The sequence below is a fragment of the Molothrus ater genome, chromosome 9, assembly GCF_012460135.2.
Source record: "Molothrus ater isolate BHLD 08-10-18 breed brown headed cowbird chromosome 9, BPBGC_Mater_1.1, whole genome shotgun sequence".
Lineage (NCBI taxonomy): Eukaryota > Metazoa > Chordata > Aves > Passeriformes > Icteridae > Molothrus > Molothrus ater.
The window spans coordinates 30,075,912-30,098,656 of record NC_050486.2 but is presented as its reverse complement, the minus strand read 5'-3'; the positions used below and the strand labels follow the sequence as shown (position 1 = coordinate 30,098,656).

At 47.6% G+C, this 22,745-nt stretch overlaps 1 protein-coding gene across 2 annotated transcripts in view; it reads right to left on the bottom strand.

The window, feature by feature from the left end:
* The window catches only part of MIER1 (MIER1 transcriptional regulator), a 39,986-nt gene extending 17,605 nt beyond the window's left edge, over positions 1-22,381 (bottom strand). Inside the window, exons 1-4 of one of the 2 annotated variants that reach the window (XM_054515765.1) lie at positions 22,327-22,381; positions 9,723-9,747; positions 8,398-8,543; positions 1,832-1,999 (exon numbers count right to left, since the gene is read on the bottom strand). In XM_054515765.1, coding sequence (XP_054371740.1) covers positions 1,832-1,999; positions 8,398-8,496 — 267 coding nt within the window. In that variant the 5' untranslated portion in view covers positions 8,497-8,543; positions 9,723-9,747; positions 22,327-22,381. Of the gene's footprint in view, positions 1-1,831; positions 2,000-8,397; positions 8,544-9,722; positions 9,748-21,502; positions 21,560-22,326 lie in introns of those variants that run through there. The other variant, XM_036388014.1, reaches the window with a different exon arrangement.
* Positions 22,382-22,745: the final 364 nt, after the last annotated feature.

The window sequence follows — 22,745 nt, the reverse complement described above, 5'->3', positions numbered from 1 at the left end:
TGGGGGGGCTGTTCCCAGGGCTGGGCTAGGCTGAACTGGGATGGATTGGGCGCTGCTCCAGGGCTGGGATGGGCTGGGCTAGGCTGGGATGAGATGTGAGAGGCCTGATCCCAGGGCTGGGCTGGGCTGAACTGGTGTGAACTGGGATGGGATTGGGGATGCCTGCTCCCAGTGCAGGGCTGGGATGTGCTGGGCTGAACTGGTGTGAACTGGCATGGACTGGGAGGGCCTGATCCCAGTGCTGGGCTGAACTGGGATAGGATGGGCTGAACTGGTGTGAACTGGGCTGGGAGTGGGGGATCCTTGCTCCCAGTGCAGGGCTGGGCTGAACTGGTGTGAACTGGGCTGGGAGTGGGGGATCCTTGCTCCCAGTGCAGGGCTGGGATGTGCTGGGCTGAACTGGTGTGAACTGGGCCAGTGCTGCTGAGGGCAGAGGTGCCAGCCCTGCACTGTCCCTGTGGAGCGGCCCGGCAGGGGACAGGACAGGGGTGGCTCCTGTGGGGGACACAGGGACAGCAGAGGCAGGGCCTTCCTTCCATCAGCTGCTGAGAGCCCTGAGGACAGCCAGGATGGCATTTGTGCCAGCAGGGGACTGAGCAGTGAGGTCACAGCAGCAAGTGACACTGCAGGAGCAGCACCAAGCTCAAGCAAGTGAACATTTGGGCCTTAGTTTGATTGTGCACAGGATTACTGAGGTTGGAAAAGCCCTCCAGGACCACCCAGCCCAAGCTGGGATCCATCCCCACCCTGTCACCAGCCCAGAGCACCGAGTGTCACATCCAGGGGTTGCCTGGACACTCCAGGACACTCCAGCCCCTTGCAAAGCCTGACCACCCAATTTCCATGAGGAAATTCTCCTGAGAGAATTGTCCCTGAAAGAATTCTCCCTGCAGCCTTCATGTTACATAAGTTTCTCCCCCTCCCCTGAACCTTTCCTGATCCAATCCCACTCTGGATCTTCCTTTTGAACTGTTCAACTCCCACAAAGAACAATCCTCTCCAGCACCTGTCAAGGCAGCTTGTAAATCCCAGGAACTTCAGCTCCTGACTCAGATGTACCATTCCTCATCCCTGGGTGCCATTCCAGGGAATCTCAATTAGGTGAAGGTACCAAAAGCCCAGAATGGATCTCTTTTAAAGCCACACTTGGAAATGAAACCTCCTCCTAGGCCTCAGCTTTTGTGTTACTGACAACTCCAAAGGGTTTAGATCTTAATGGAATTCAGGATGCAGCAGCTGTGCCCATGACAGGACTCTACATTCCAAGTAGAAAAATCTCTTTTTTAAAATCAGAAAAATATTTGAAGAGAACACAGAAAAGGAGTTTGAAAATGCTAAGCTCAAAACTAAACATTTGGCAAAGATACTAGAAGCATTAGGTTGAGTTAATTCAAGTACAACCAGGCTGGAAAAACACAATTTAAAAGGCTCAAGCTGGAAAACTTGCAGGATTTCCAAGACCCAGAGCCACATTTAATCCAGCACTTTGTGCAGTTTCAATAATCAGCTTTTCTACTCCAAGTAAGTTCAGCTGTATTCCTAAAGGTGTCTGCAGGCATTTAAAATGTCAGTGCTGAGGTTCTGAGGGACAATTCCCATCCCTCACATGATGCTGCATCCAGGGATTTCAATTGCCTCTGTTTGGGATGAGAGAGATGGAATTAAGAGCAATTAAGAGAAATACAGATGGTTAATTAAGAGTAAACCTTATTAGTAAAGCAAGGTTTATGAAATCAACTCTATTACAAATTAGCTCTGTCACAACCTGGGACACCGAGTAGTGTGCGTATGCAAATCACAAATTTACATATGCAAATGAGCACTCATTTACCTTGTTTTCCCCACTGCAGCCGCTGTTGTCATCGTTATCGACATCATCATCATCTTCTCCCTCCTCCTCCTCCTCTTCTTCCTCCTCCTCCTCCTCCTCCTCCTGCAGGGGCACGGTGCCATCATAGCCGTAGCGGCTCAGCAGCTCCTGGATGGGCATGTCACTCTCCTGGGAAACCCCAACAAAAACTGGGAATTATCTGGGATATCCCACAGCAATTGCTCCTGGGAAACCCCAACAGAAACTGGGAATTATCTGGGATATCCCACAGCAATTGCTCCTGGGAAACCCCAAGAGAAACTGGGAATTATCTGGGATATCCCACAGGAATTGCTCCTGGGAAACCCCAACAGAAATTGGGATTAACTGGAATATCCCACAGGAATTGCTCCTGGGCAACCCCAACAAAAACTGAGAATTATCTGGGATATCTCACAGGAATTGCTCCTGGGAAACCCCAACAAAAACTGGGAGGAATTGCTCCTGGGCAACCCCAACAAAAACTGGGATTCACTGGGATATCCCACAGGAATTGCTCCTGGGCAACCCCAACAAAAACTGAGAATTAACTGGGATATTCCAGAGGAATTGCTCCTGGGAAACCCCAACAGAAACTGGGATTCACTGGGATTTCCCACAGGAATTGCTCCTGGGAAACCCCAAGAGAAACTGGGAATTATCTGGGATATCCCACAGCAATTGCTCCTGGGAAACCCCAACAAAAACTGGGAATTATCTGGGATATCCCACAGCAATTGCTCCTGGGAAACCCCAACAAAAACTGGGAATTATCTGGGATATCCCACAGGAATTGCTTCTGGGAAACCCCAACAGAAATTGGGATTAACTGGAATATCCCACAGGAATTGCTCCTGGGCAACCCCAACAAAAACTGGGATTCACTGGGATATCCCACAAGAATTGCTCCTGGGAAACCCCAAAAAAAACTGGGAGGAATTGCTCCTGGGCAACCCCAACAGAAACTGGGATTCACTGGGATATCCCACCGGAATTGCTCCTGGGCAACCCCCAAAAAAACTGAGAATTAACTGGGATATTCCACAGGAATTGCTCCTGGGAAACCCCAACAAAAACTGGGAATTATCTGGGATATCCCACAGGAATTGCTCCTGGGCAACCCCAACAGAAACTGGGAATTATCTGGGATATCCCACAGCAATTGCTCCTGGGCAACCCCAACAGAAATTGGGATTAACTGGAATATCCCACAGGAATTGCTCCTGGGAAACCCCAACAAAAACTGGGATTCACTGGGATATCCCACAAGAATTGCTCCTGGGAAACCCCAACAAAAACTGGGAGGAATTGCTCCTGGGTAACCCCAACAGAAACTGGGATTCACTGGGATTTCCCAAAGGAATTGCTCCTGGGAAACCCCAACAAAAACTGAGAATTAACTGGGATATTCCACAGGAATTGCTCCTCGGAAACCCCAACAAAAACTGGGAATTATCTGGGATATCCCACAGGAATTGCTCCTGGGCAACCCCAACAGAAACTGGGATTCACTGGGATATCCCACAGGAATTGCTCCATGGCACCATGGTTCTCACCACAGCACACACACCAAGAATGGCCACTATGGACTGGCAAAATTAATGGGAAATTTGGGGTCTTAAGAAAAATGTGGTGTTTCTGTGTGGGATAACGTATTTCCCAATCCTTAATTTATTTCCAGCAGACCTCCCACCCCAACAAGATCTCCTGGATGGGCATGTCACTCTCCTGGGCAAACCCCAACAAAAACTGGGAATTATCTGGGGTATCCCACAGGAATTGCTCCTGGGAAACCCCAACAAAAACTGGGAATTAACTGGGGTATCCCACAGGAATTGCTCCTGGGCAACCCCAACAAAAACTGAGAATTAACTGGGGTATCCCACAGGAATTGCTCCATGGCACCAAGGTTCTCACCACAGCACAGGGACCAGGGCACCCACACCAAGAATGGCCACTATGGACTGGCAAAACTGGAAGCTTGGGCTCTTAAGGAAAATGTGTTTTGTTTTGGTTTTTTTTTTTTTTTTTTTTTTCTGCAGGACAATTTCTTTCCCAATCCTTGACTTATTTCCAGCAGAACTCCCACCAGAACAGGATCTCCTGGATGGGTAAGTTGCTTTCGTGGGCAAAAAACCTGGGAATTAACAGGGATATTTCCACAGGAATTGCTCTGCAGCATCAAGGTTCTTACTAAACCACAGGGATCAGGGCACCCACACCAGGAATCGCCATCCCAAAAGGGATGGACTAGCAAAATTGGAAATTTGGGCTCCTGAGAAGAATGTGTGGGGTTTTTGTGCAGGATTAATTTATGTCCCAGTCCTTGATTTATTTCTAGCATGGACCAAACAGGATCTCCTGGATGAGCATGTCACTTTCCTGGGATTTAATAGGAATAATTCCACAGGAATTCTTCCACAGCATCAAGGTGAGCACTTCCCCACAATCCACAGGGATCAGGGCACCCACACCAAGAATGACCATCCCAAAATGGATGGACTGGCAAAATTAGAAGTTTGGGCTCCTAAGGAAAATGTGGGGTTTTATTTTTTTGCTGGATAATTTATTTCCCAGTCCTTGATTTATTTGCAGAAGATCTTCCACCCCAACAGGAACTCCAAGGGGCCATCAAGCTCATTAACAGGGTTTGGTTTTATCAAACCTTGAGCACCCAGAGCAATATCGGAATATTTATTGGAATATTGTGAATATTGGAATATTTACTGGTGTTCCCTGCACTGCCCAAAAGCAACTGGAAATTGTGGGTTTTAGTACAAATTGGTGGGAAACTGGGTGAGATGTGTGTCAGCAGCAATTCCTGAGCGACTCCCAGAACTCAGCTCAATCCCAACACCTGGCTGGAACATGGAATTCCACCTTTTAGGGGAAGTTGTGCTCCAGGGACAATTCCACAGAGTCCCACAGTTCTGGAATATTAAACTCCACCCAAAATGCTCCTTTCAGTGTCCCTGAACTCTCATTTCTTGGAGAGTTTGGATGGGGTGTGGATCCCTGATACCCAGGGAAGGACAGCAGGAATTTTTATTTCTCATTTATGTGAAGTTGCTTGGTTCCAAACCCATCTCCAGCTGGAAACAAATCTGCTAAAACCTTAAAAAATTGTATTTAAAAATCATGAAAAAGCTGGGCCACTCTGAGGAGACATTTCAATTTGTACTGTCAGTTCTCAGATTAATTCAAGTAGAACAAAGGCTCCTAAACCCTCACCTTTATTAATAAAAATTACTAATACATACTATTAATAAATACTTTTAATTAAATTTTGTTCATAAATAGTATTAGTAAAAATTGCTGGCTCTGCTAATTAATTCCTTTATTCCTTAGTGTCCAGCCTCTCTCCCTAGGTGAGATTTTTCAGAGCAGAAATTCTCAGGGATCATTTAAAAATTCTATCTCAAAGCATCAAATCCTTTGTTTATTATTTGCAGTTGTGTGCTTGCTCTAAATAGTTTTTTCCTAGTATCTAATGCACATGTTGGCTGATAATCAGATATTTTTAGTTATTGGCTGACCTTAGACTTCCTATCCTAAGGGCCTGCACTGATCTAATTTCTGGAAACATCCCAATAATCTCAATGACAAAAGTTGTGCTCTATAAAAACAAGAGTGATAGGGCTTATCAGCACTTCTTATCTGTGATTATTTTATTTTATTTTATTTTATTTTATTTCAAAGAACTAAGCCATTCTGCCTCTTGTTCCCCTATTCTCTGGTTAAGCTTTACACCCAGCCATACAATTAAATGGTTTTTGGTCCCCACGGTGTCACTGATGGGGAATAAATATTTTACTGACACAGACAACATGAAAGGCCTGTGCTCTTAATTAAACCTGGCAGCAGAGCCAGCAGAAAAATCATACTGAAATCATCCAAATGTTCTGCAGGATATTTTGGAAAGGAATATCCTGTCTTTAAGCACTCCCATCCCACAGAGCTGAGAATTAAAAATGAAAAATTGGAATTTGTAGGTATTTGGGAATTATGGAACAGGAATATCACTGACCCTGTGTTACCCAGCTAAGGGGGTTTGTATTTATAATATTTTTCTCAGGTTAAGCCTCTTAACTTCAAATAGTCCTTTGCAATTCCAAGAGCTCCAGGGACCAGCAACTCCCCAAGAGAAAACAAAAATTGGGATTTCTTCATCGATTCAGGGTATTGCAAAATGGAAAAGGTGAAAAAAATGAATATATTTATTTATTATTTACCCACAGCTAGAGGTAACACTGGATATGAGGGGATAAACTGAAGGGCTGTAATGTGGTGAGAGAGTTACATGAAATAGGAAGGGAAAAAAGCCAATTTTCAATCTAAACCCCACATGAGAGACATGTGGAGCTCCACTCCTCATTTAATCTACATGAAGCACATTTAGATTCACCAGCTCTTTGTTTATCTTTATGTTTTCCATTTAGTATCAACCTGGAAATTAGCAGATTAAAAAAAAAAAAGATAATTTCCACTGGAAATATAGATTAAATGGAGTAAATTAATTTCAAGTCCTATTGGCAGAATCACTTAAGCTAAATAGGATTTGAACATCAAATATTCATCTGTGAATCATTAATGATCTGTTCTGGAGGTCAACGAGGCCACAGACAGGATCTAAATTACTTTGCATTTATAATGAACCCACTTGGTAATTTAAGAATATTATTCCTGCCTGAGAAATAATTGAAGACAATACAGAAGTGACAGCAGAACCAGGAAGAAATTAGCATTTACACTGGAAATATTGATTAAATGCACTAAATTAATTTGAAGTGCTATTGGAATAATCATTCATGCTTAAATTGGGTTTGGACATCATTTCCTCTGCATCTTCCTTTAAATGAGGCTATTTCTAAGTGCTCCACTAGTTGATATCTGTATCAAAATGCACAAGAAATGTGAATTATGAGGATTTTTGGTTTAAAATAAGAACCTACAAGCACCACTCAGATGCAGTTGGAATACACAAGTTTAGTCAGATGATATAATAATTTACATTAGTTCCAAAATTCACATCCTATAGATGCAAAAAGCCACTAACCAAGCACATTATAAATATTTATGTACCATTTTCCCCCCAATTTCTTGGTAGATTTATTCAGCCTTTTCCCCCCTCTTTATTATTTATTTATTAATTTTTTTTAATTCCTGCACATTTTGTGGGTGTGGTTTGGGATCTGTTCCAGATTGCAAGGCAGGATGTGTTCTATTAGGCAGGATGTGTTCTATTACCATCTGGATGGCAGCTGTCTTTTGTCAAGTGGGCAGCTTGCCTTATCTCTCTCTGAGTGATTACAGCCACTCCTCCCTCTGGGGGGACACCTGCTGATAACAGCTATGGAATGTCCCTGCATGGCTGATAAGAACTGCAGCATCCCACTGGCAGATGTGAGCCCAGAGGGAGGAGGCAAGCATTCCTGCCTGGATATAATCTGCAGATTCTGGAACACCAGCCAAGCATTCCTGCCTGGATATAATCTGAGATTCTGGAACACCAGCCAAGCATTCCTGCCTGGATATAATCTGAGATTCTGGAACAGCAGCCAAGCATTCCTGCCTGGATATAATCTGGAGATTCTGGAACACCAGCCAAGCATTCCTGCCTGGATATAATCTGGAGATCCTGGAACACCAGCCAAGCATTCCTGCCTGGATATAATCTGGAGATTCTGGAACAGCAGCCAAGCATTCCTGCCTGGATATAATCTGGAGATTCTGGAACACCATCCAAGCATTCCTGCCTGGATATAATCTGGAGATTCTGGAACACCATCCAAGCATTCCTGCCTGGATATAATCTGGAGATTCTGGAACACCAGCCAAGCATTCCTACCTGGGTATAATCTGGAGATTCTGGAACAGCAGCCAAGCATTCCTGCCTGGATAGAATCTGGAGATTCTGGAACAGCAGCCAAGCATTCCTACCTGGATATAATCTGGAGATTCTGGAACAGCAGCCAAGCATTCCTACCTGGATATAATCTGGAGATTCTGGAACACCAGCCCAGCATTCCTGCCTGGGTATAATCTGAGATTCTGGAACACCAGCCAAGCATTCCTGCCTGGATATAATCTGGAGATTCTGGAACACCAGCACAGGTTCTGCACTGGATTCCCCAGAGGAACAGCAGCTGCCTCTTGCCCTGGATCTCCAGAGGCAGAGACTGCACCCTTCTCCAGGATCCCTGCTCCAGCAGAACCAGCCCTGGCACTGCAGGAGGGCTGAGCCACAATTCCAATGGTTCTGCTGCCAGCACCCTGACCCACAGGGTGTCAGGTTGTGTTCTGACTCTGGCTGTGTTGTTTTGGTTTACTGCATTGATTATTTTATCCTTTTATTTCCTTCCCTATTAAAGGACTGTTATTTCCTGCTCCCATGCTTTTGCCTGAGAGTCCCTAAATTTAAAATTTACAATTTTCAGCAATTCTGAGGGGTGGGGAGGGTTGACATTCTCCACTTCAGGGGAGGCTCCTGCCTGCCCTAGCAGACTCCTGGCTTTCCAAACCCAGGCAGGCTCCTGGAGGCCACCTACCCTGTTAAGATCCTCGATTTCAGACCTGAAGTTTGTCTCCCCTTCCATCATCTCCTCCTCCTCTAGTGTGCGCTCGTCGTCGAAGTCGTGCACCAGCATGTCAGCCGAGGGGTCGAACTCATGGTCATCGGAGGCTGCTGATCCCCCTGGGGGAACATCCCAGCCACAGCTCAATCCCAGCAGCCTGGAACTCTGCTGGCCTTCAGCTGTGGCTGGAGGGGAGGCTTGAAGTAGAGTTGGCAGCAAAAATTCCAGTTATGGTCCCTGGCTCCTCTGTCCCTGCCTGGCTGCCCAGGGAAATTCCCCTTGTGGGGAAATCCTGGCAGGAAGGACCAGGAATCTCCTGTACAGCAGGTCTGGAAAATTCTATTGGGGAGCATTTCACCCTTAAATGATCACAAACCTGCCTCCATTGAGCTCTACAGTGAGTCAAAAACTCACAACTAAAAACTACCTCACAACTAAAAACTACTTCACAATAAAAACTCACAACTAAAAACTACCTCACAACTAAAAACTAACAACTAAAAACTACCTCACAACTAAAAACTCACAACTAAAAACTACCTCACAACTAAAAACTCACAACTAAAAACTACCTCACAACTAAAAACTAACAACTAAAAACTAACAACTAAAAACTACCTCACAACTAAAAACTAACAACTAAAAACTACCTCACAACTAAAAACTACCTCACAACTAAAAACTAACAATTAAAAACTACCTCACAACTAAAAACTAACAACTAAAAACTACCTCACAACTAAAAACTCACAGATAAAACCAAAAAAACTCACAAGTAAAAACTCACAAGTAAAAACTCACAAGTAAAAACAAAAACTCAACAAATAAAACCTCAAAAACTAACTCGCAATCAAAAACTAACTCACAAATAAAAACTCACAGATAAAAAAACCTCACAAACAAAACCTCAGCAAATAAAACCTCAGCAAGTAAAACAAAAAAACCCTCACAAAACTGCCCCTTAATCCCAGCCCTGCTGATATTTTCCCCCTTTTCTCCTGATTTTTAATCCCAACTCTGCTCATATTTTCTCTTTTCTCCTGTATTTGAATCCCCGTCCTGCTCATATTTTCCCCCTTTTTTCCCCTGGACAATTCCAATTCCATTTTCCAGACCTTGCCCCACACTGAGGGTGTGGCAGGGAGGAGTGACTCTAAGATTTGATTATGAAGCACTCAATTATTTCTCTGAAAGAAATAAAACCTCAGGAGGCAACAACAATCCAGCTGAAGGAACTCCTGGAAAGTTTTTCCACTCATAGGATGCCCAAACCCTTGGAAATTATTAAAAATATTTACCTGGGCTTGAAGACTCAACAGAAGGCTAAAAAAAAAAAAGGAAAGAAAGGAAATTATTTAATTATTTCTGGTATGTTCAACCTGTATAAATCAAATTATTTAGCTGATAGAGAACAACTCACTTCAGAAAAATAGATTTCTAAATAATAATTTATTTTAAGAATAAATTTATAAATACATTTATTAAGGAATTATTTAAGAGGAAGCTGAGCACAAATTCCCTGTTCTCCTTCAATTCAGGGACACACTTTTTAAAGGAATCCCAGATCATAACAGGAATTCCTTACAGAATAAAGGAAAAATCAATTTAATCTGAATCTCCAACCCAGCTGTGAGGAAAAAACAAAAACACCACCAGAAAATACTATTTCTGAGCTAGAGAAAGAAAATTGTTCCCTAATAATCCAGGTAGCAGAGCCCCTCTTTGGCCCAAAATTTGGTAACCTGGTTTTTTATAACCTCCACAACCAAATTCTCCCATGAAATCCTGCATTCCCTGTGCCAGTCTTGAATCCCCTGGGGGGAAATTTGCATGTCAGCCATTCAAAGCTCATTTGTTTGGATAATTCAAGCAAATGCTCCCACTCTTTTCAGGCACACAGTAATGAAATGTTTATTTCCAAGGCAGGAAAACTGAATTTTCCCCATGGTGCTCCTGCCACCTCCTGCAAACTCAGATATTGTTTGGCACCATGGATTTTGTTACATTAATTCATGTATAATGCTGTCTTCAAGAAAAAACTTGGATTTTCTGAAGGGTTTTTCTTCTGCTTGCCTCCTTCTCAACTCAGCCTAGTGATGCAGCAAAGCAAAAGCTAAAATTGAAAAAAAATCTGTCTAATTTGAAGCTTTTTATATCAAAAGCTAAAATTGAAAAAAAAATCTGTCTGATTTGAAGCTTTTTATATCAACAGCTAAAACTGAAAAATTCTGTCTGATTTGAAGCTTTTTATATCAAAAGCTAAAACTGAAAAATTCTGTTTGATTTGAAGTTTTTATATCAAAAGCTAAAATTGAAAAAAAATTCTGTCTGATTTGAAACTTTTTATATCAAAAGCTAAAATTGAAAAAAATTCTGTCTGATTTGAAACTTTTTATATCAAAAGCTAAAATTGAAAAAAATTCTGTCTGATTTGAAGCTTTTTATATCAAAAGCTAAAACTGAAAAAAATTCTGTCTGATTTGAAGTTTTTATATCAAAAGCTCCTCAAAGTGAGAAGAGACCTTAGGGAATAATTTCCCTTACACATCTGCCTCCCTTTTGTGGGAGTCCCTAGTGTATAAATGAACTCCAAAAGTGTCCAGAATAAGGCAAATGCAGAATATAAACACTGAATTCCTTGTCAGCATCCCATCCATCCCTGCCCCTAGCACTGGGGAGCCATTCCCTGGGTCCCCTTGTCCCCAGTCCCTCTCCAGCTCTCCTGGAGCCCCTCAGGACTCCCACAGAAATTCACATTAATGGGGAAACACCACAAATGTTTTTGCCGATCGTTGCACAACACCAGGGGAAGTTTTGCTCATCACTACACCCAAAAAAGCCTTTATTTGCAAAGATTATCTTAACAAATTCCAGAGTCCAGTACTCCTGATCTGGAGCTGAATATCAGGATCAGCAGCCTGGACTGGTCTTTATTTGGTGTTTTGTTTGTCTGATGAACCTGCATAATTAATAAAATGCAATACATGATCATTAATATAAATTAAGAAAGTCTTAGTGTGTTTATTGCAGCAATCTTTGTTTGGGAACTGTGAGAAATGAATTTGTAGAGAAATCTTAAAGTGTGACCTAACTATTACTTAATTCCAATACACTATAAACATTTCTTAACCTATCAACTTTCATCACACTATATCAAAAACACCTTAAAACCAATAATCTGAGATGACCCCTTGTAAATACTACTATAATCCACCTTTCATAACTCTATTTCTCAAAAATATCTCATCTTTTGTACAAAACCACCCTTTAAAACTTGTTTTTAATTCCATTTCTCTCTCAACAATATCTATCCTATTCCATTTCTAAATCAACATTTCTTATCTCAACATTTACATAAAAATACACACTATGTGAACCTTCTGTCAGACTTGAACATTGCTCTACAAATCCATTTCCCAGAGGAAATCAAATGAATTCAATCTTCCAGGCCAGGAGAAAAGCCACAGAGAGCCTCCCCTCTTCCTCCTGGAATGGGCTGGAACCAGCACCCTGCAGGTGTCCCAAAGCAGGTGCAGGTGGCACTTGGGGACATGGATTCCATGATCTTAAAAAGTCTTTTCCAACCTTAATTCCAGGATGAAAAATTATTCCAGCAATGACTCTGCCCTCCAAGGAACAGAGGTGGATTCAAAGGCCTGAGGAGAATTTATTCTGAGGGATAAAATATTTTCCTTAGTAAACAATCAATTCTGCAAATACCATCTTAGAACTCCTGTTAAATGAAAATTACTGAGGCTTTAGCTCTGATGTAGCTCCAGGTATAAATGCCCCTTTCCAGAGCCCAGGGATATCCCAGATTCCACTGCCAGTGAGTCTCAGTTTAAGAGAAATCATTCCCATTTGAAGCTGAGCACAAATTCCCTGTTCTCCTTCAATTCAGGGACACTTTTTAAAGGAATTCCAAACCACCATGAGAATTCTTCATGGAAAGAAGGAAAAGCCTTTAAAATGTGTTGTTATTGGGAGCCTCTTACACAAATTGACACTCACTTTGCCAAAAAAAACCTCTTTTGCAAACATTCCCTGCTTCCCTGGATAATTTTGGCTGTAACAGAGGAGTTTTGAGGAGGTCTCAGCTGCAAAGCAGTTTTTGGGTTTGTCAGTCAGTAGTGCCAGCCCTGATTTGGTGGTGATCCATGCCCAAGGGGCTGACCCACCTGGGAAGGGCAGTTCTGGGGAAAGGCCTCGATGCACAAGGAAAAGCAGGACACAAAGCAGGGATCAGGGGAGCTCAGGGAGCCACGGCTCACACACCCAGCCCCAAAAGCAGCCTCTGCCTCCCTGCCCCTTTCCCCAGGCTTTGCCAGTGACATCTGCCCTGCCTCTGGACTCTCCTGTCTGCACTTCCTGCCTTTCCAGCCTGGGACGAGCTGCCAATCATGTCCTGCTTCTATTTCTAGCCCTGAGCAGTGTCACACTCCAGCTCATCTTTATTAATGCCCAGCTGCAGCCAAAAGCAGCCCTGACCTCTGGCACCACTCCAGTGCCAGCTGTGCCAGCTGTGCCAGCCCATCCCCAAGGTGACTGGCACCACCTTTCCAGCCTGTCCCTGACTTTCTCCCAGGCCTCTGTGAGTGCCAGCTGTGCTGCAAACACCAGTTTGGGGCTGGACACATGGAGAGCTGGAAAACCCTCCAGGGCCAGGCTGGCAGCACAGAGGGCGAGGGAGCAGCCTCTGCTTGAAGAGCTGTTCCAAGACAAGGCCTGCAAGGCTTGGTCAGCCCCATTCCCTGCCTCCAAGGGATGGTGGCTCTGGCCAGGGGACACCAGATGGCTTTGGGGGCATTTAAAGATGACAACTTCCTGGCACTGGCTAAGGGTGACATCACAGATCCACATTCCTAAGGATGGCATGGCCATGGGACAGGAATTCCTGGGAAAAGGCCACCCCTGTTCTTCAGCGGATCTTCATTTTCTCTCCAGCCATTCCCAGGGAAGCACAGAGCACTTTCTGCCTCAAGGGAACTCACGGGAACAACGAGCTGCCACCTACCAAAGGACAATGGGATCCAAGGCCCGGGAGAGAACAAGACAAGAGAAGGAGGGGATAGAGACAATGCACAGGCAATGCACACTGCAATTGCTCTGGAACTGCACCATCAGCAAAGGTAACACTGAGCAGCCTGCTGTGAGCTCCAAGGAATGAAAATCACCCAGAACTCCCAGCTCATGGACACTGAGCACAACTCCAGTGAGCAAGGACTCCTGCTGCATGGATCCACCGAGGATAATGCCTGGGAATGCTCCAGAGCAGCCTGAGGGGACCCAGCGCTGAGGGCTGCAGGAAACAACCTCAGGCACAGAGGGAAAGGAGACACACTGAGCCCCACAGCAGCAGCACTGCTGCAATGGCACTGCTTGATCCCAGCGGGGTTTCAGGGACCTCAGGAAGGACGGGGCTTCCCAAGGTCAGCGACACTGGCAGCAACAACAGCCAGATCACAGCCAGGGATTCCCAGGATGTGTCCAATAGGATATGGGATGGATGGGATCTATCCCTACCCTCAGGGTGTGGATATGGGACAGATGGACAGATCCCACCCAATCCATCCCCTGGATATGGGACAGATGGACAGATCCCATCCAATCCATCCCCTGGATATGGGACAGATGGACAGATCCCATCCAATCCATCCCCTGGATATGGGATAGATGGACAGATCCCATCCAATCCATCCCCTGGATACGGGACAGATGGACAGATCCCATCCAATCCATTCCCTGGATATGGGACAGATGGACAGATCCCTTCCAATCCATCCCCACGATATGGGATAGATGGACAGATCCCATCCAATCCATTCCCTGGATATGGGACAGATGGACAGATCCCATGCAATCCATTCCCTGGATATGGGATAGATGGACAGATCCCATCCAATCCATTCCCAGGCATGGATATGGGACAGATGGACAGATCCCATCCAATCCATTCCCTGGATATGGGACAGATGGACAGATCCCATCCAATCCATCCCCTGGATATGGGACAGATGGACAGATCCCTTCCAATCCATCCCCACGATATGGGATAGATGGACAGATCCCATCCAATCCATTCCCTGGATATGGGACAGATGGACAGATCCCATGCAATCCATTCCCTGGATATGGGATAGATGGACAGATCCCATCCAATCCATTCCCAGGCATGGATATGGGACAGATGGACAGATCCCATCCAATCCATTCCCTGGATATGGGACAGATCCCATGCAATCCATTCCCAGGCATGGATATGGGATAGATGGACAGATCCCATCCAATCCATTCCCAGGCATGGATATGGGACAGATGGACATGGAACGGGTGCACTGAAGCTGGCCAGTGTCTCTCAGACAGCTGTGACTGCCCAGAGGTGAAGGCAGCAGAGCTGTGTCACCCATGGGAACACCCCCAGTGTTCTCCTAAACATCTGCCTGGACTTTGGGATCTGGCCCGTCCCAGCCCTTGGGATGGCAGTGACACAGCCCCTGAGCTGGCACTGTGACAGTTCACTCAGTTCAGGAGGCAGCAGCCTTGCCCACTTTATTCCAGGCAATGCCCAGGGCTGCAGGGATGGCCAGCTCTGATTCCAGCATGTGGAATGGACTGGGATACTCCAAGTGGGATGCACTGAGCTTTCTCTCCTTCCCCTACAGCAAAACCACCTGCACAGAAGGGACAGGCACTGCACAGTTTCAGTCCTACCCACAAAACTCTTGTCTCTGCCAACACCTTTCACACTGTTTAACAGAACTGATTAATAATGAAACATCTGAAAATTTGCAGAATAATCTGCAGTGTCTACAAGACAAACACACATCCTGTCCAAATTGACTCAGTTATCCTTAATAGCTCCTGAAGTGTTACATAAAACAGTTAAAAACTAGAATTAAATTCTCTGTATATTGACAGCAATATGCCTGACAAGGCCATCAGTTCGTTCAGGTCTTGAACTCTGCAACAGCAAAATATCCCAAAGTTAATGAACTCTCCTGTGAGTTGGGCCTGGAGAAAAGAACTGGGTAAAATAGGGAATAACACCTTTTATTCCAGAGGGAATGGGTCCCTTTCCATAAGAGGAAGGCTGCAGTCCCAGCCTGCCCCTCTCTGTGCGTTGTGGTACAAATTAACTTGTGTTAAAATATTTTAAAAAAGGCCACATTTTTATCTTGGGGAGAAAATAGCAACATTGAAGCAAGGAAAAAAGGAAAACCACTTCTGGTCCTCTTTTCCAGTCCTGCATGTGAACACTTGCACAGCCCAAACTGCAGTGACATCCCTCAAATGGAAGCCTTTACTAACATCCATGGATTTTCACTTTTTTACTTTGGTGGCTACATGAGAAAATTCCTGTCCTTCCAGAAGACAAGGATCAAGAGCAGTGTTAGAGCTCACAGATCCCAAATGTGAACCTCAAAGCCTTGCAGCTTCTACCTCAGCAGAGCTGCCTTGGCCGTTCCCTTCTGAGACTGACCCCTGTATCCAGAGGACTTTTTCCCAATGTTTTTCTTTGGAAGTTTTCAAGACCAGGCTGGAGGCAGCCCTGAGCAAGTCTGGGAGACCTGAGAGCAGAGAAGGTCACACCAGAGACCTCCTGAGCTGCCTCCCACCCCAAACCATCCCACAACGCTGAGTTCTGAGATTCCTGAGAGAGCTGTGCATGTTCAGCCTGGAGAGGAGACCTTAAATCCACCCTGCCATGGCAGGGACACCTCCCACTGTCCCAGGCTGCTCCAGCCTGGCCTTGGGCACTGCCAGGGATCCAGGGGCAGCCGCAGCTGCTCTGGGCACCTGTGCCAGGGCCTGCCCACCCTCCCAGCCAGGAGTTCCTTCCCAATATCCACCTCAATCTGCCCTCTTTCAGCTTCCAGCCATTCCCTGTGTGCTGTCCCTCCAGGCCTTGTCCCCCGTCCCTGTCCAGCTCTCCTGGAGCCCCTTCAGGCCCTGGCAGGGCTCTGAGGTGTCCAGCAGGGACAGGGCAGGACAGACGGGTGACAGTGACATCAGAGTGCCAGGACAGCAGCTGATGCCCCCTGGATCCCTGCACTGAAGGACTCGGGTCCATCCCAGCCCGAAGCCCCTCCCAGGGGAGCCCGGGGCTCTGCAGTTCCTGGGGTGCCGAGGGACAGCGAGGGACAGGAGCTGCTGACAATGGCTTCTGTCCAAGGTGCCACTCCAGAATCCAGGCAGGATTCCCAAGGGATTGGCCTCAGGGAAGTGCTGCTGCTCCAGGCTGAGGAAGCTGCTGGAGGGACAGGAGACAAAGCTCCCTGAAACCTCCCCAGGAGAACTCCCCATTCCAAGAGAATTCTGGAGCACCAGACCACAATGAGAACTCCACCTGCCCTACCTGAAGGACACAATTCCACATTTCCTATTTCTTTGCACTCCAGCATCTTCCTTAACTTCTCGTAATAATCTAAAATATTGTGCCAAGAAAACTGAGATTTTATGGAGTGATTGGATCCTGCTCTAGAATTCCAGAAGCAGACAGCCCCAGTCATATGCCAGGCAGCACAAGGAAACATTCCTATGGACAATTTGTGACGTGAATGGATTAGGAGGGAAATATTAATGCAGCCTGGGGCTTCTGGCCAGGAAAAGGCTCAAAAAGAAACAACTTTACAACAATTCCAGTCTCTGCCTAAATCCCTCTGCTGCGTCAGGAAGGACTTGAAGTCCTGACTGGAAGCCCACAAACATCAGTGTTTTATCACATGTAAAAAATATCCCCAAAACTCTTCCACTATGACAAAAGAACTCAAGGGGTGCACTCTTTTTAAGATTAGAAAGGCACAGTGCCACTGTATCCCTGCAATTCCCTGGGGAATCCAAGCAGTGCCTATAACCAACCACTTTGGGGTTTATTCCCTCACCAAGGAGGGGAAAATCCAGAATTCCCAGCTCTCCTTTAGGTTCACTGGTACCTCAGTGCAGTATTCCACAAACCCTGCCCAAAATGACACAAAAACCCTAAACTATTTACAGCTAAGATCAAACAAGGAAAAATATGGTTGACTGCTGTCAATCCCTGATTTTAATGGTGATTTAGATCTGTAGGAAACCCGGATTTCATCTATTTTGACCTTGTTCTGTATCCAGGAGCTGCTCAAAACCCCTGACTGTTCAAACAGCTCAATTAGCAAACACATCAGTGATTGTGTGAACTTTCCTGCTGCTTCCTACTACACCTTAGTTCAATAAAAACACTAAGAAAGTGAAAAGGTTACTAAGAACAGTTATCAGGTCACGTATTCCTTCAGCACTCTGTCCTGAAGCTGTTCCAAAACAGAAATCAGAAAGTAATGCTCAAAATATGAAAACACAATCCAGTGACATTCTCAAAGTTGAAAATTCTTCAGCTGAAAGAAGCAGAACATTGAGGAAAAGGGACATTTTTCCAGACAATAGGGATTTATAGATGACTTCTTAAAGCACACCATGCTAATAAACTGATTTTTTGGTTGAAAACAACTAAACTTTCAGAAATTTAAAAACAATAAAGTGCACTCAAAGAAATTAGGTTGAGACATTTAACTGTCCACTGACACCAGAGGAGAGCTCCTGCTCCTTCCCATACCTTCCCAACACCATAAAATGCCAATCCAGCTTTTTAACCCCTCAGAAATTCACTCTGAGGAAGCAAAACTTTAGTTCTTATTTCAGCAAGTCAGAAAATTGAGGAACCTCAGAGGTTCTGGGTGAGAACCACAAGGAGCTGCTCAGCTGCGTGCTGGGGGTTTGGGAGGAGAAGGAATTTTGTTCCAGCCTCAGTCACGGGAAGGGAATCGCGGAACCCTTCGGGCTGGAAAACAGCTCCAGGACCATCCATTCCATCTCCAGGACCATCCACTGCAAGCACTCCCAGCCCTGCCAAGGCCACCACTGCCCCCGTCCCCAAGTGCCACATGCACAGGGGTTTTGACTCCACCCTGCCCTGGGCAGCTGTGCCAGGGCTGCACTGCCCCTTCCACTGCCCCAAATCCACCCTGAGCTGCCTGGCCCGGCCTGGGGCCGCTCCCTCTGCTCCTGTCCCTGTGCCCTGGAGCACAGCCCGACCCTCCTGGCTGTGCCCTCCTGGCAGGAGCTGTCCCCTGAGCCTCCCGGGGACCTGCTGAGTTCCAGCTCCTGTGGGATCTCTCCCTGCTTGCCCTGCAGGAAGCCTTGAGGTTCTCAGCAAGAGGGATCAGCCCATGGAAGCTCAGGGCCATGACACAAAAGCAGCAGGAGGAGCAGGATCTCCCCTTTCAGGACCTGTCAGACCCCCTGAACCCAGAACTAAACCAGCCTGCAGGTCATTCCAAGCTATGCCAAGCAAAAATCAGGGATATTTAGTCCCCAGTGCTCCCATCTCACCTCTGGCCACACACGGCCACCCTCTCACCCACTCCTAATTCACTGAAGAACAACAAAAAAACCCCAAATCCTCATCTGGTTCCCTTCATTTTTGCATGCTCAGTATCTTGGCAAGTGATAGATATCCTGTAGCAGCCTGGCTGGTGCATCCCTTCATGGAACAGAAGGAACAGCAGGAATTGGCACTTCTGGAAATTACAGCAGGTACTGAGCTGCCTCTGTTCAATACAAAAGTCTGACCCCAGCTCCTCCAGTCTGGGATCAGAAGATCTCATTCTCTCACTTACATTTCACTCCAGCACTATAAAGGCTGAATTAACAAAACCCATTCTCTTTCAGCTGCTAATCAAGCTTTTCAGCTCCAACCTTTTCTTCTCAGGAGGCTTTAAAATACTTATTTTGGAGAAAATCTCTGGGTATCAGCATTCCCTCCACCAAAACCACCCTGTAAGCAGCTTAATGCAGGATACTGTAACAGTCACAAAGCTTCAGCTGATCTTAAGTTAGAGATATTTTCTTTCCAGTTTATGCCTGGAACAAACTTCTGACATGCTGGAGTATGAGGAATCACATAAAAGTAAAAAGATCCCTAACACAGGTTATTAATCCCAATTTTAATATATATATTCAAAATCTTTTTTTTTTCCCTTTGTCTGTCCTGTATTCAAATTGCTTCTGCAAAAGTGAAGCAGCACTTTTAGTGAATTTAGTTTCACTTTCTGGCCTCCAGCCCTGCTTTCTGAAGAGCCTTCCTCTGCAACCCAACAAGTTCCAGAGCCACACTGGGCTTGGAGGGCTGTGCCTGTCACTGATCCTCTGCAACACAGGATCTAGGATGGCTGCTGAGGGCAGGAGGAGCTCCTGTGCACCCCCAAACAGCAGCACAAGGATCTAGGATGGCTGCTGAGGGCAGGAGGAGCTCCTGTGCACCCCCAAACAGCAGCACAAGGATCTAGGATGGCTGCTGAGGGCAGGATGAGCTCCTGTGCACCCTCAAACAGCAGCACAAAGTTCTAGGATGGGTGCTGAGGGCAGGAGGAGCTCCTGTGCACCCCCAAACAGCAGCACAAGGATCTAGGATGGCTGCTGAGGGCAGGAATCACCAGCCTGCCACCTTCCCATCCACACTTTGGTGATCTGTAGTCCGTCCAGACCCGTGGCTGCCACCAGAGCTACGAGGAAATGCCATGCTAAGGAGAATTCCCACTCTGCTCCCTGTGGATTTCCTAAATTCATGAAATCCTGGCATCTTTGGGCTGGAAATAACCCTAAAGACCATCCAGTTCCAGCTCTGCCCGGGGCAGGGACACAAACTGAGCTGGAAACTGTATCCAAGACCTTAAATCGCTCTGAGTATCAATTTTTTGAAATCATTACTGTTTCCCCATAGAGATGCAACAGTTGCCTGGGGATGAACTCGAGGTTCTGCAGCTCCTGAACTCATCCACAGGCGGATCAAACGCTGGCCCTGCCCCTTCACCCCAAACAGCACAAGGAATTCACCTCCAAAGAAGCCAAGATTAAAGCCCTGAGTGCAGTATTGAGCCCTCAGCCACAGGAACCGCATCCAAAAGGGCAAAGTCAAAGGCGGCCAGCCCCACATCCCGGCGGGATCTCCCTGCCCCGGGGCTGGCACTGCTGGGACAGCGAGTAGGGAGTGACCCCAGCTCAGCCCCACAGCACACAGAGGGACTGCCACAGGATATTGGGGTTAATTCACGGAAAAATGGACAAAAACTCCAGCCAAACAACCCCAATACTCTGATGGCCACAGCAAAGCTGTCTCTCCAGCTTTGTAGAAGCGGGTTTAAAACCCACAGTTTTTGGGATCGGACCTGTGATTCCCTCTGGAGATACAAAACCACCCAGGCAGGTTCTTAGAACTTCTAAGATTAGCTCAGGACGTGTTGTCCCAACAACAGGAAGACTGCTCCATTAAAGGTTGGTTTGGAAGGAAAAGAGAAAGCAATTTAAGGGGAAAACCCCATACATGCAGGAATTTCAAGGGGAGAAGCTCCATCTGTAAAATCTAAAATCTGGACACTTCCAGCTCGCCCTGGGAGCAACACCTGTCCCACAAATTTTACTTTTCCAAAGCATACTTTTCAAATTTCCATTTCTAATACATTTGTCAACACTGCTGGAGCAGCAAACAGCCCCGAGATTGGGATCTGGGCATAATTCGAGGAAAACTTCATGGAATATCCATTCATCAGTCCCCACTCCCCTCCCAAAAGGGAAAGAGCTGATCCAACTGGGACGGGCCAATCCAGCCCCCAGCAACCCAACCCTGCGATAAAGAGGCTTTTTTCCCATTTCCCCATTATTTCCCTATCATTATCATATTACATCCCGCAACACAACTCTCATTATCCCAAATAACCCCCCACTCCCCGCAAATCCTGGGAATTCCACCAGAAGGATTTCCCGGGCTACCTTTTAAGCAATTTCCCTTTGTTTTAACGATTACAAAAAAGATATTTAAAGGAAATAAAGCGACGGTTTAGCATATGCGGTCCTATAAAAACCGGGAGGCGCCGCGCTCGGTCCCGCCCGCTCCCCTCAGGCGCCTTCAGCCCCCGGGACGGCCCCGAACGGGAGCGGGCGGCTCCCTGAGGGAACGGGCGGGACCGCCGGTGCCCGCGGGCCTCCGCTCCCCGCAACAAACTTGCGGAGCCGCGCAACAAGTTCCCGGGCAGGCCTTCGCCGCTCTCACCTCAGCCATGGTCGCTGGTATTCCGGGAAGGGGTCACATCGCCGGGAAGCGCCGCCGGTCCCGGGGGGAGCGGCGGGAGCAGCGGGGACGGGACCGGGAGCGGCGGCGGGGCGGGAGGGGCGTGGCCGCGTTACGCACGACGTCACCGCGCACCGCGGGAAGCGGGCAGGGCGCGTGCGGCGGCTGTCAGTCAGGGAAGGCCACGCCTATCTGCGCCTGTCAGTCAACGGGGGACACGCCCACTCGCAAGTAATTTAGCGCTGGTTCAACCTGTCAGTCAGGGCGGAGGATACGCCCCCTTCCTGTCACTTGGGCGATTGGCCACGCCCTCGCCTGTCACGCAACGCACAGGCAAGGCCCCATCTGTCACTCAAAGTCTAAGGCCACCTCCTTACACGTCAATCAAAGCGCACACCGCTCCCCACCGCCCGGCACTCAACGCACACGCCACGCCCCCTCGTGTGTCACGATGCCACAAGCCCCGCCTGTCACTCAAAACGCGAGGCCACGCCCCTACCCCGCCGAGGCGCGGCCGCCGCGGCCCCTCATGCCCATATATGTCATTCGGCACACGCCACGCCCCCTCACGTGTCATTCTACGAGCAGGCCGCGCCCTCTCACCTGGCAATCACGAGGAGGCCACGCCCCCTCTGAGCTCATTCAATGCCCGGGCCCCGCCCCGGCCGGTGCTCCGTGCTGAGGTTCCCGCTCTCCGCTGCCCCCTCACGGCCCCCGAGTGCCCCCGGCCTCGCCCGCCGTCGCCACCGCCTCCGCATCATCGCCCTGCTCCCCCTCCCCAGCCTGGTCGCGGCCGCCGTACTCACGCGGGGAGCCGCAGAGGCGCGGGGGGTGTCTCATCGGCCGTGAGGCGAACGGGGGTCCTCGGGGAACGGGGGCTCTTGCTAGGCGTGAGGCTCTTGGGTGACACAATAACAGCTCGAGGTTACACACAACACCCGAAACACCACCCCGAATAAACAGAACAAAGATCCGGGCCCGGCGGTCGTTCACCGTGTCCTCCGTGCAGCCCCGGTGCCTCACCTGCCCGGCTCAGCGCTGTCCCGGGCCGGCGCGGGGCAGCGCCCGGCGCGCCCGTCGGGCATCGCGGCCGTCTCACAGCGAGGACACCGCGGCCTCGGCCGTGCCCCTGCAGAGGCGCGCGGCTCACGCGCGCCAGGCGCCTCCGCCCAGGAGCCGCATCCCCGACCCTCACACGGTCCCCACGGGCGGTGCCGAAAGACCC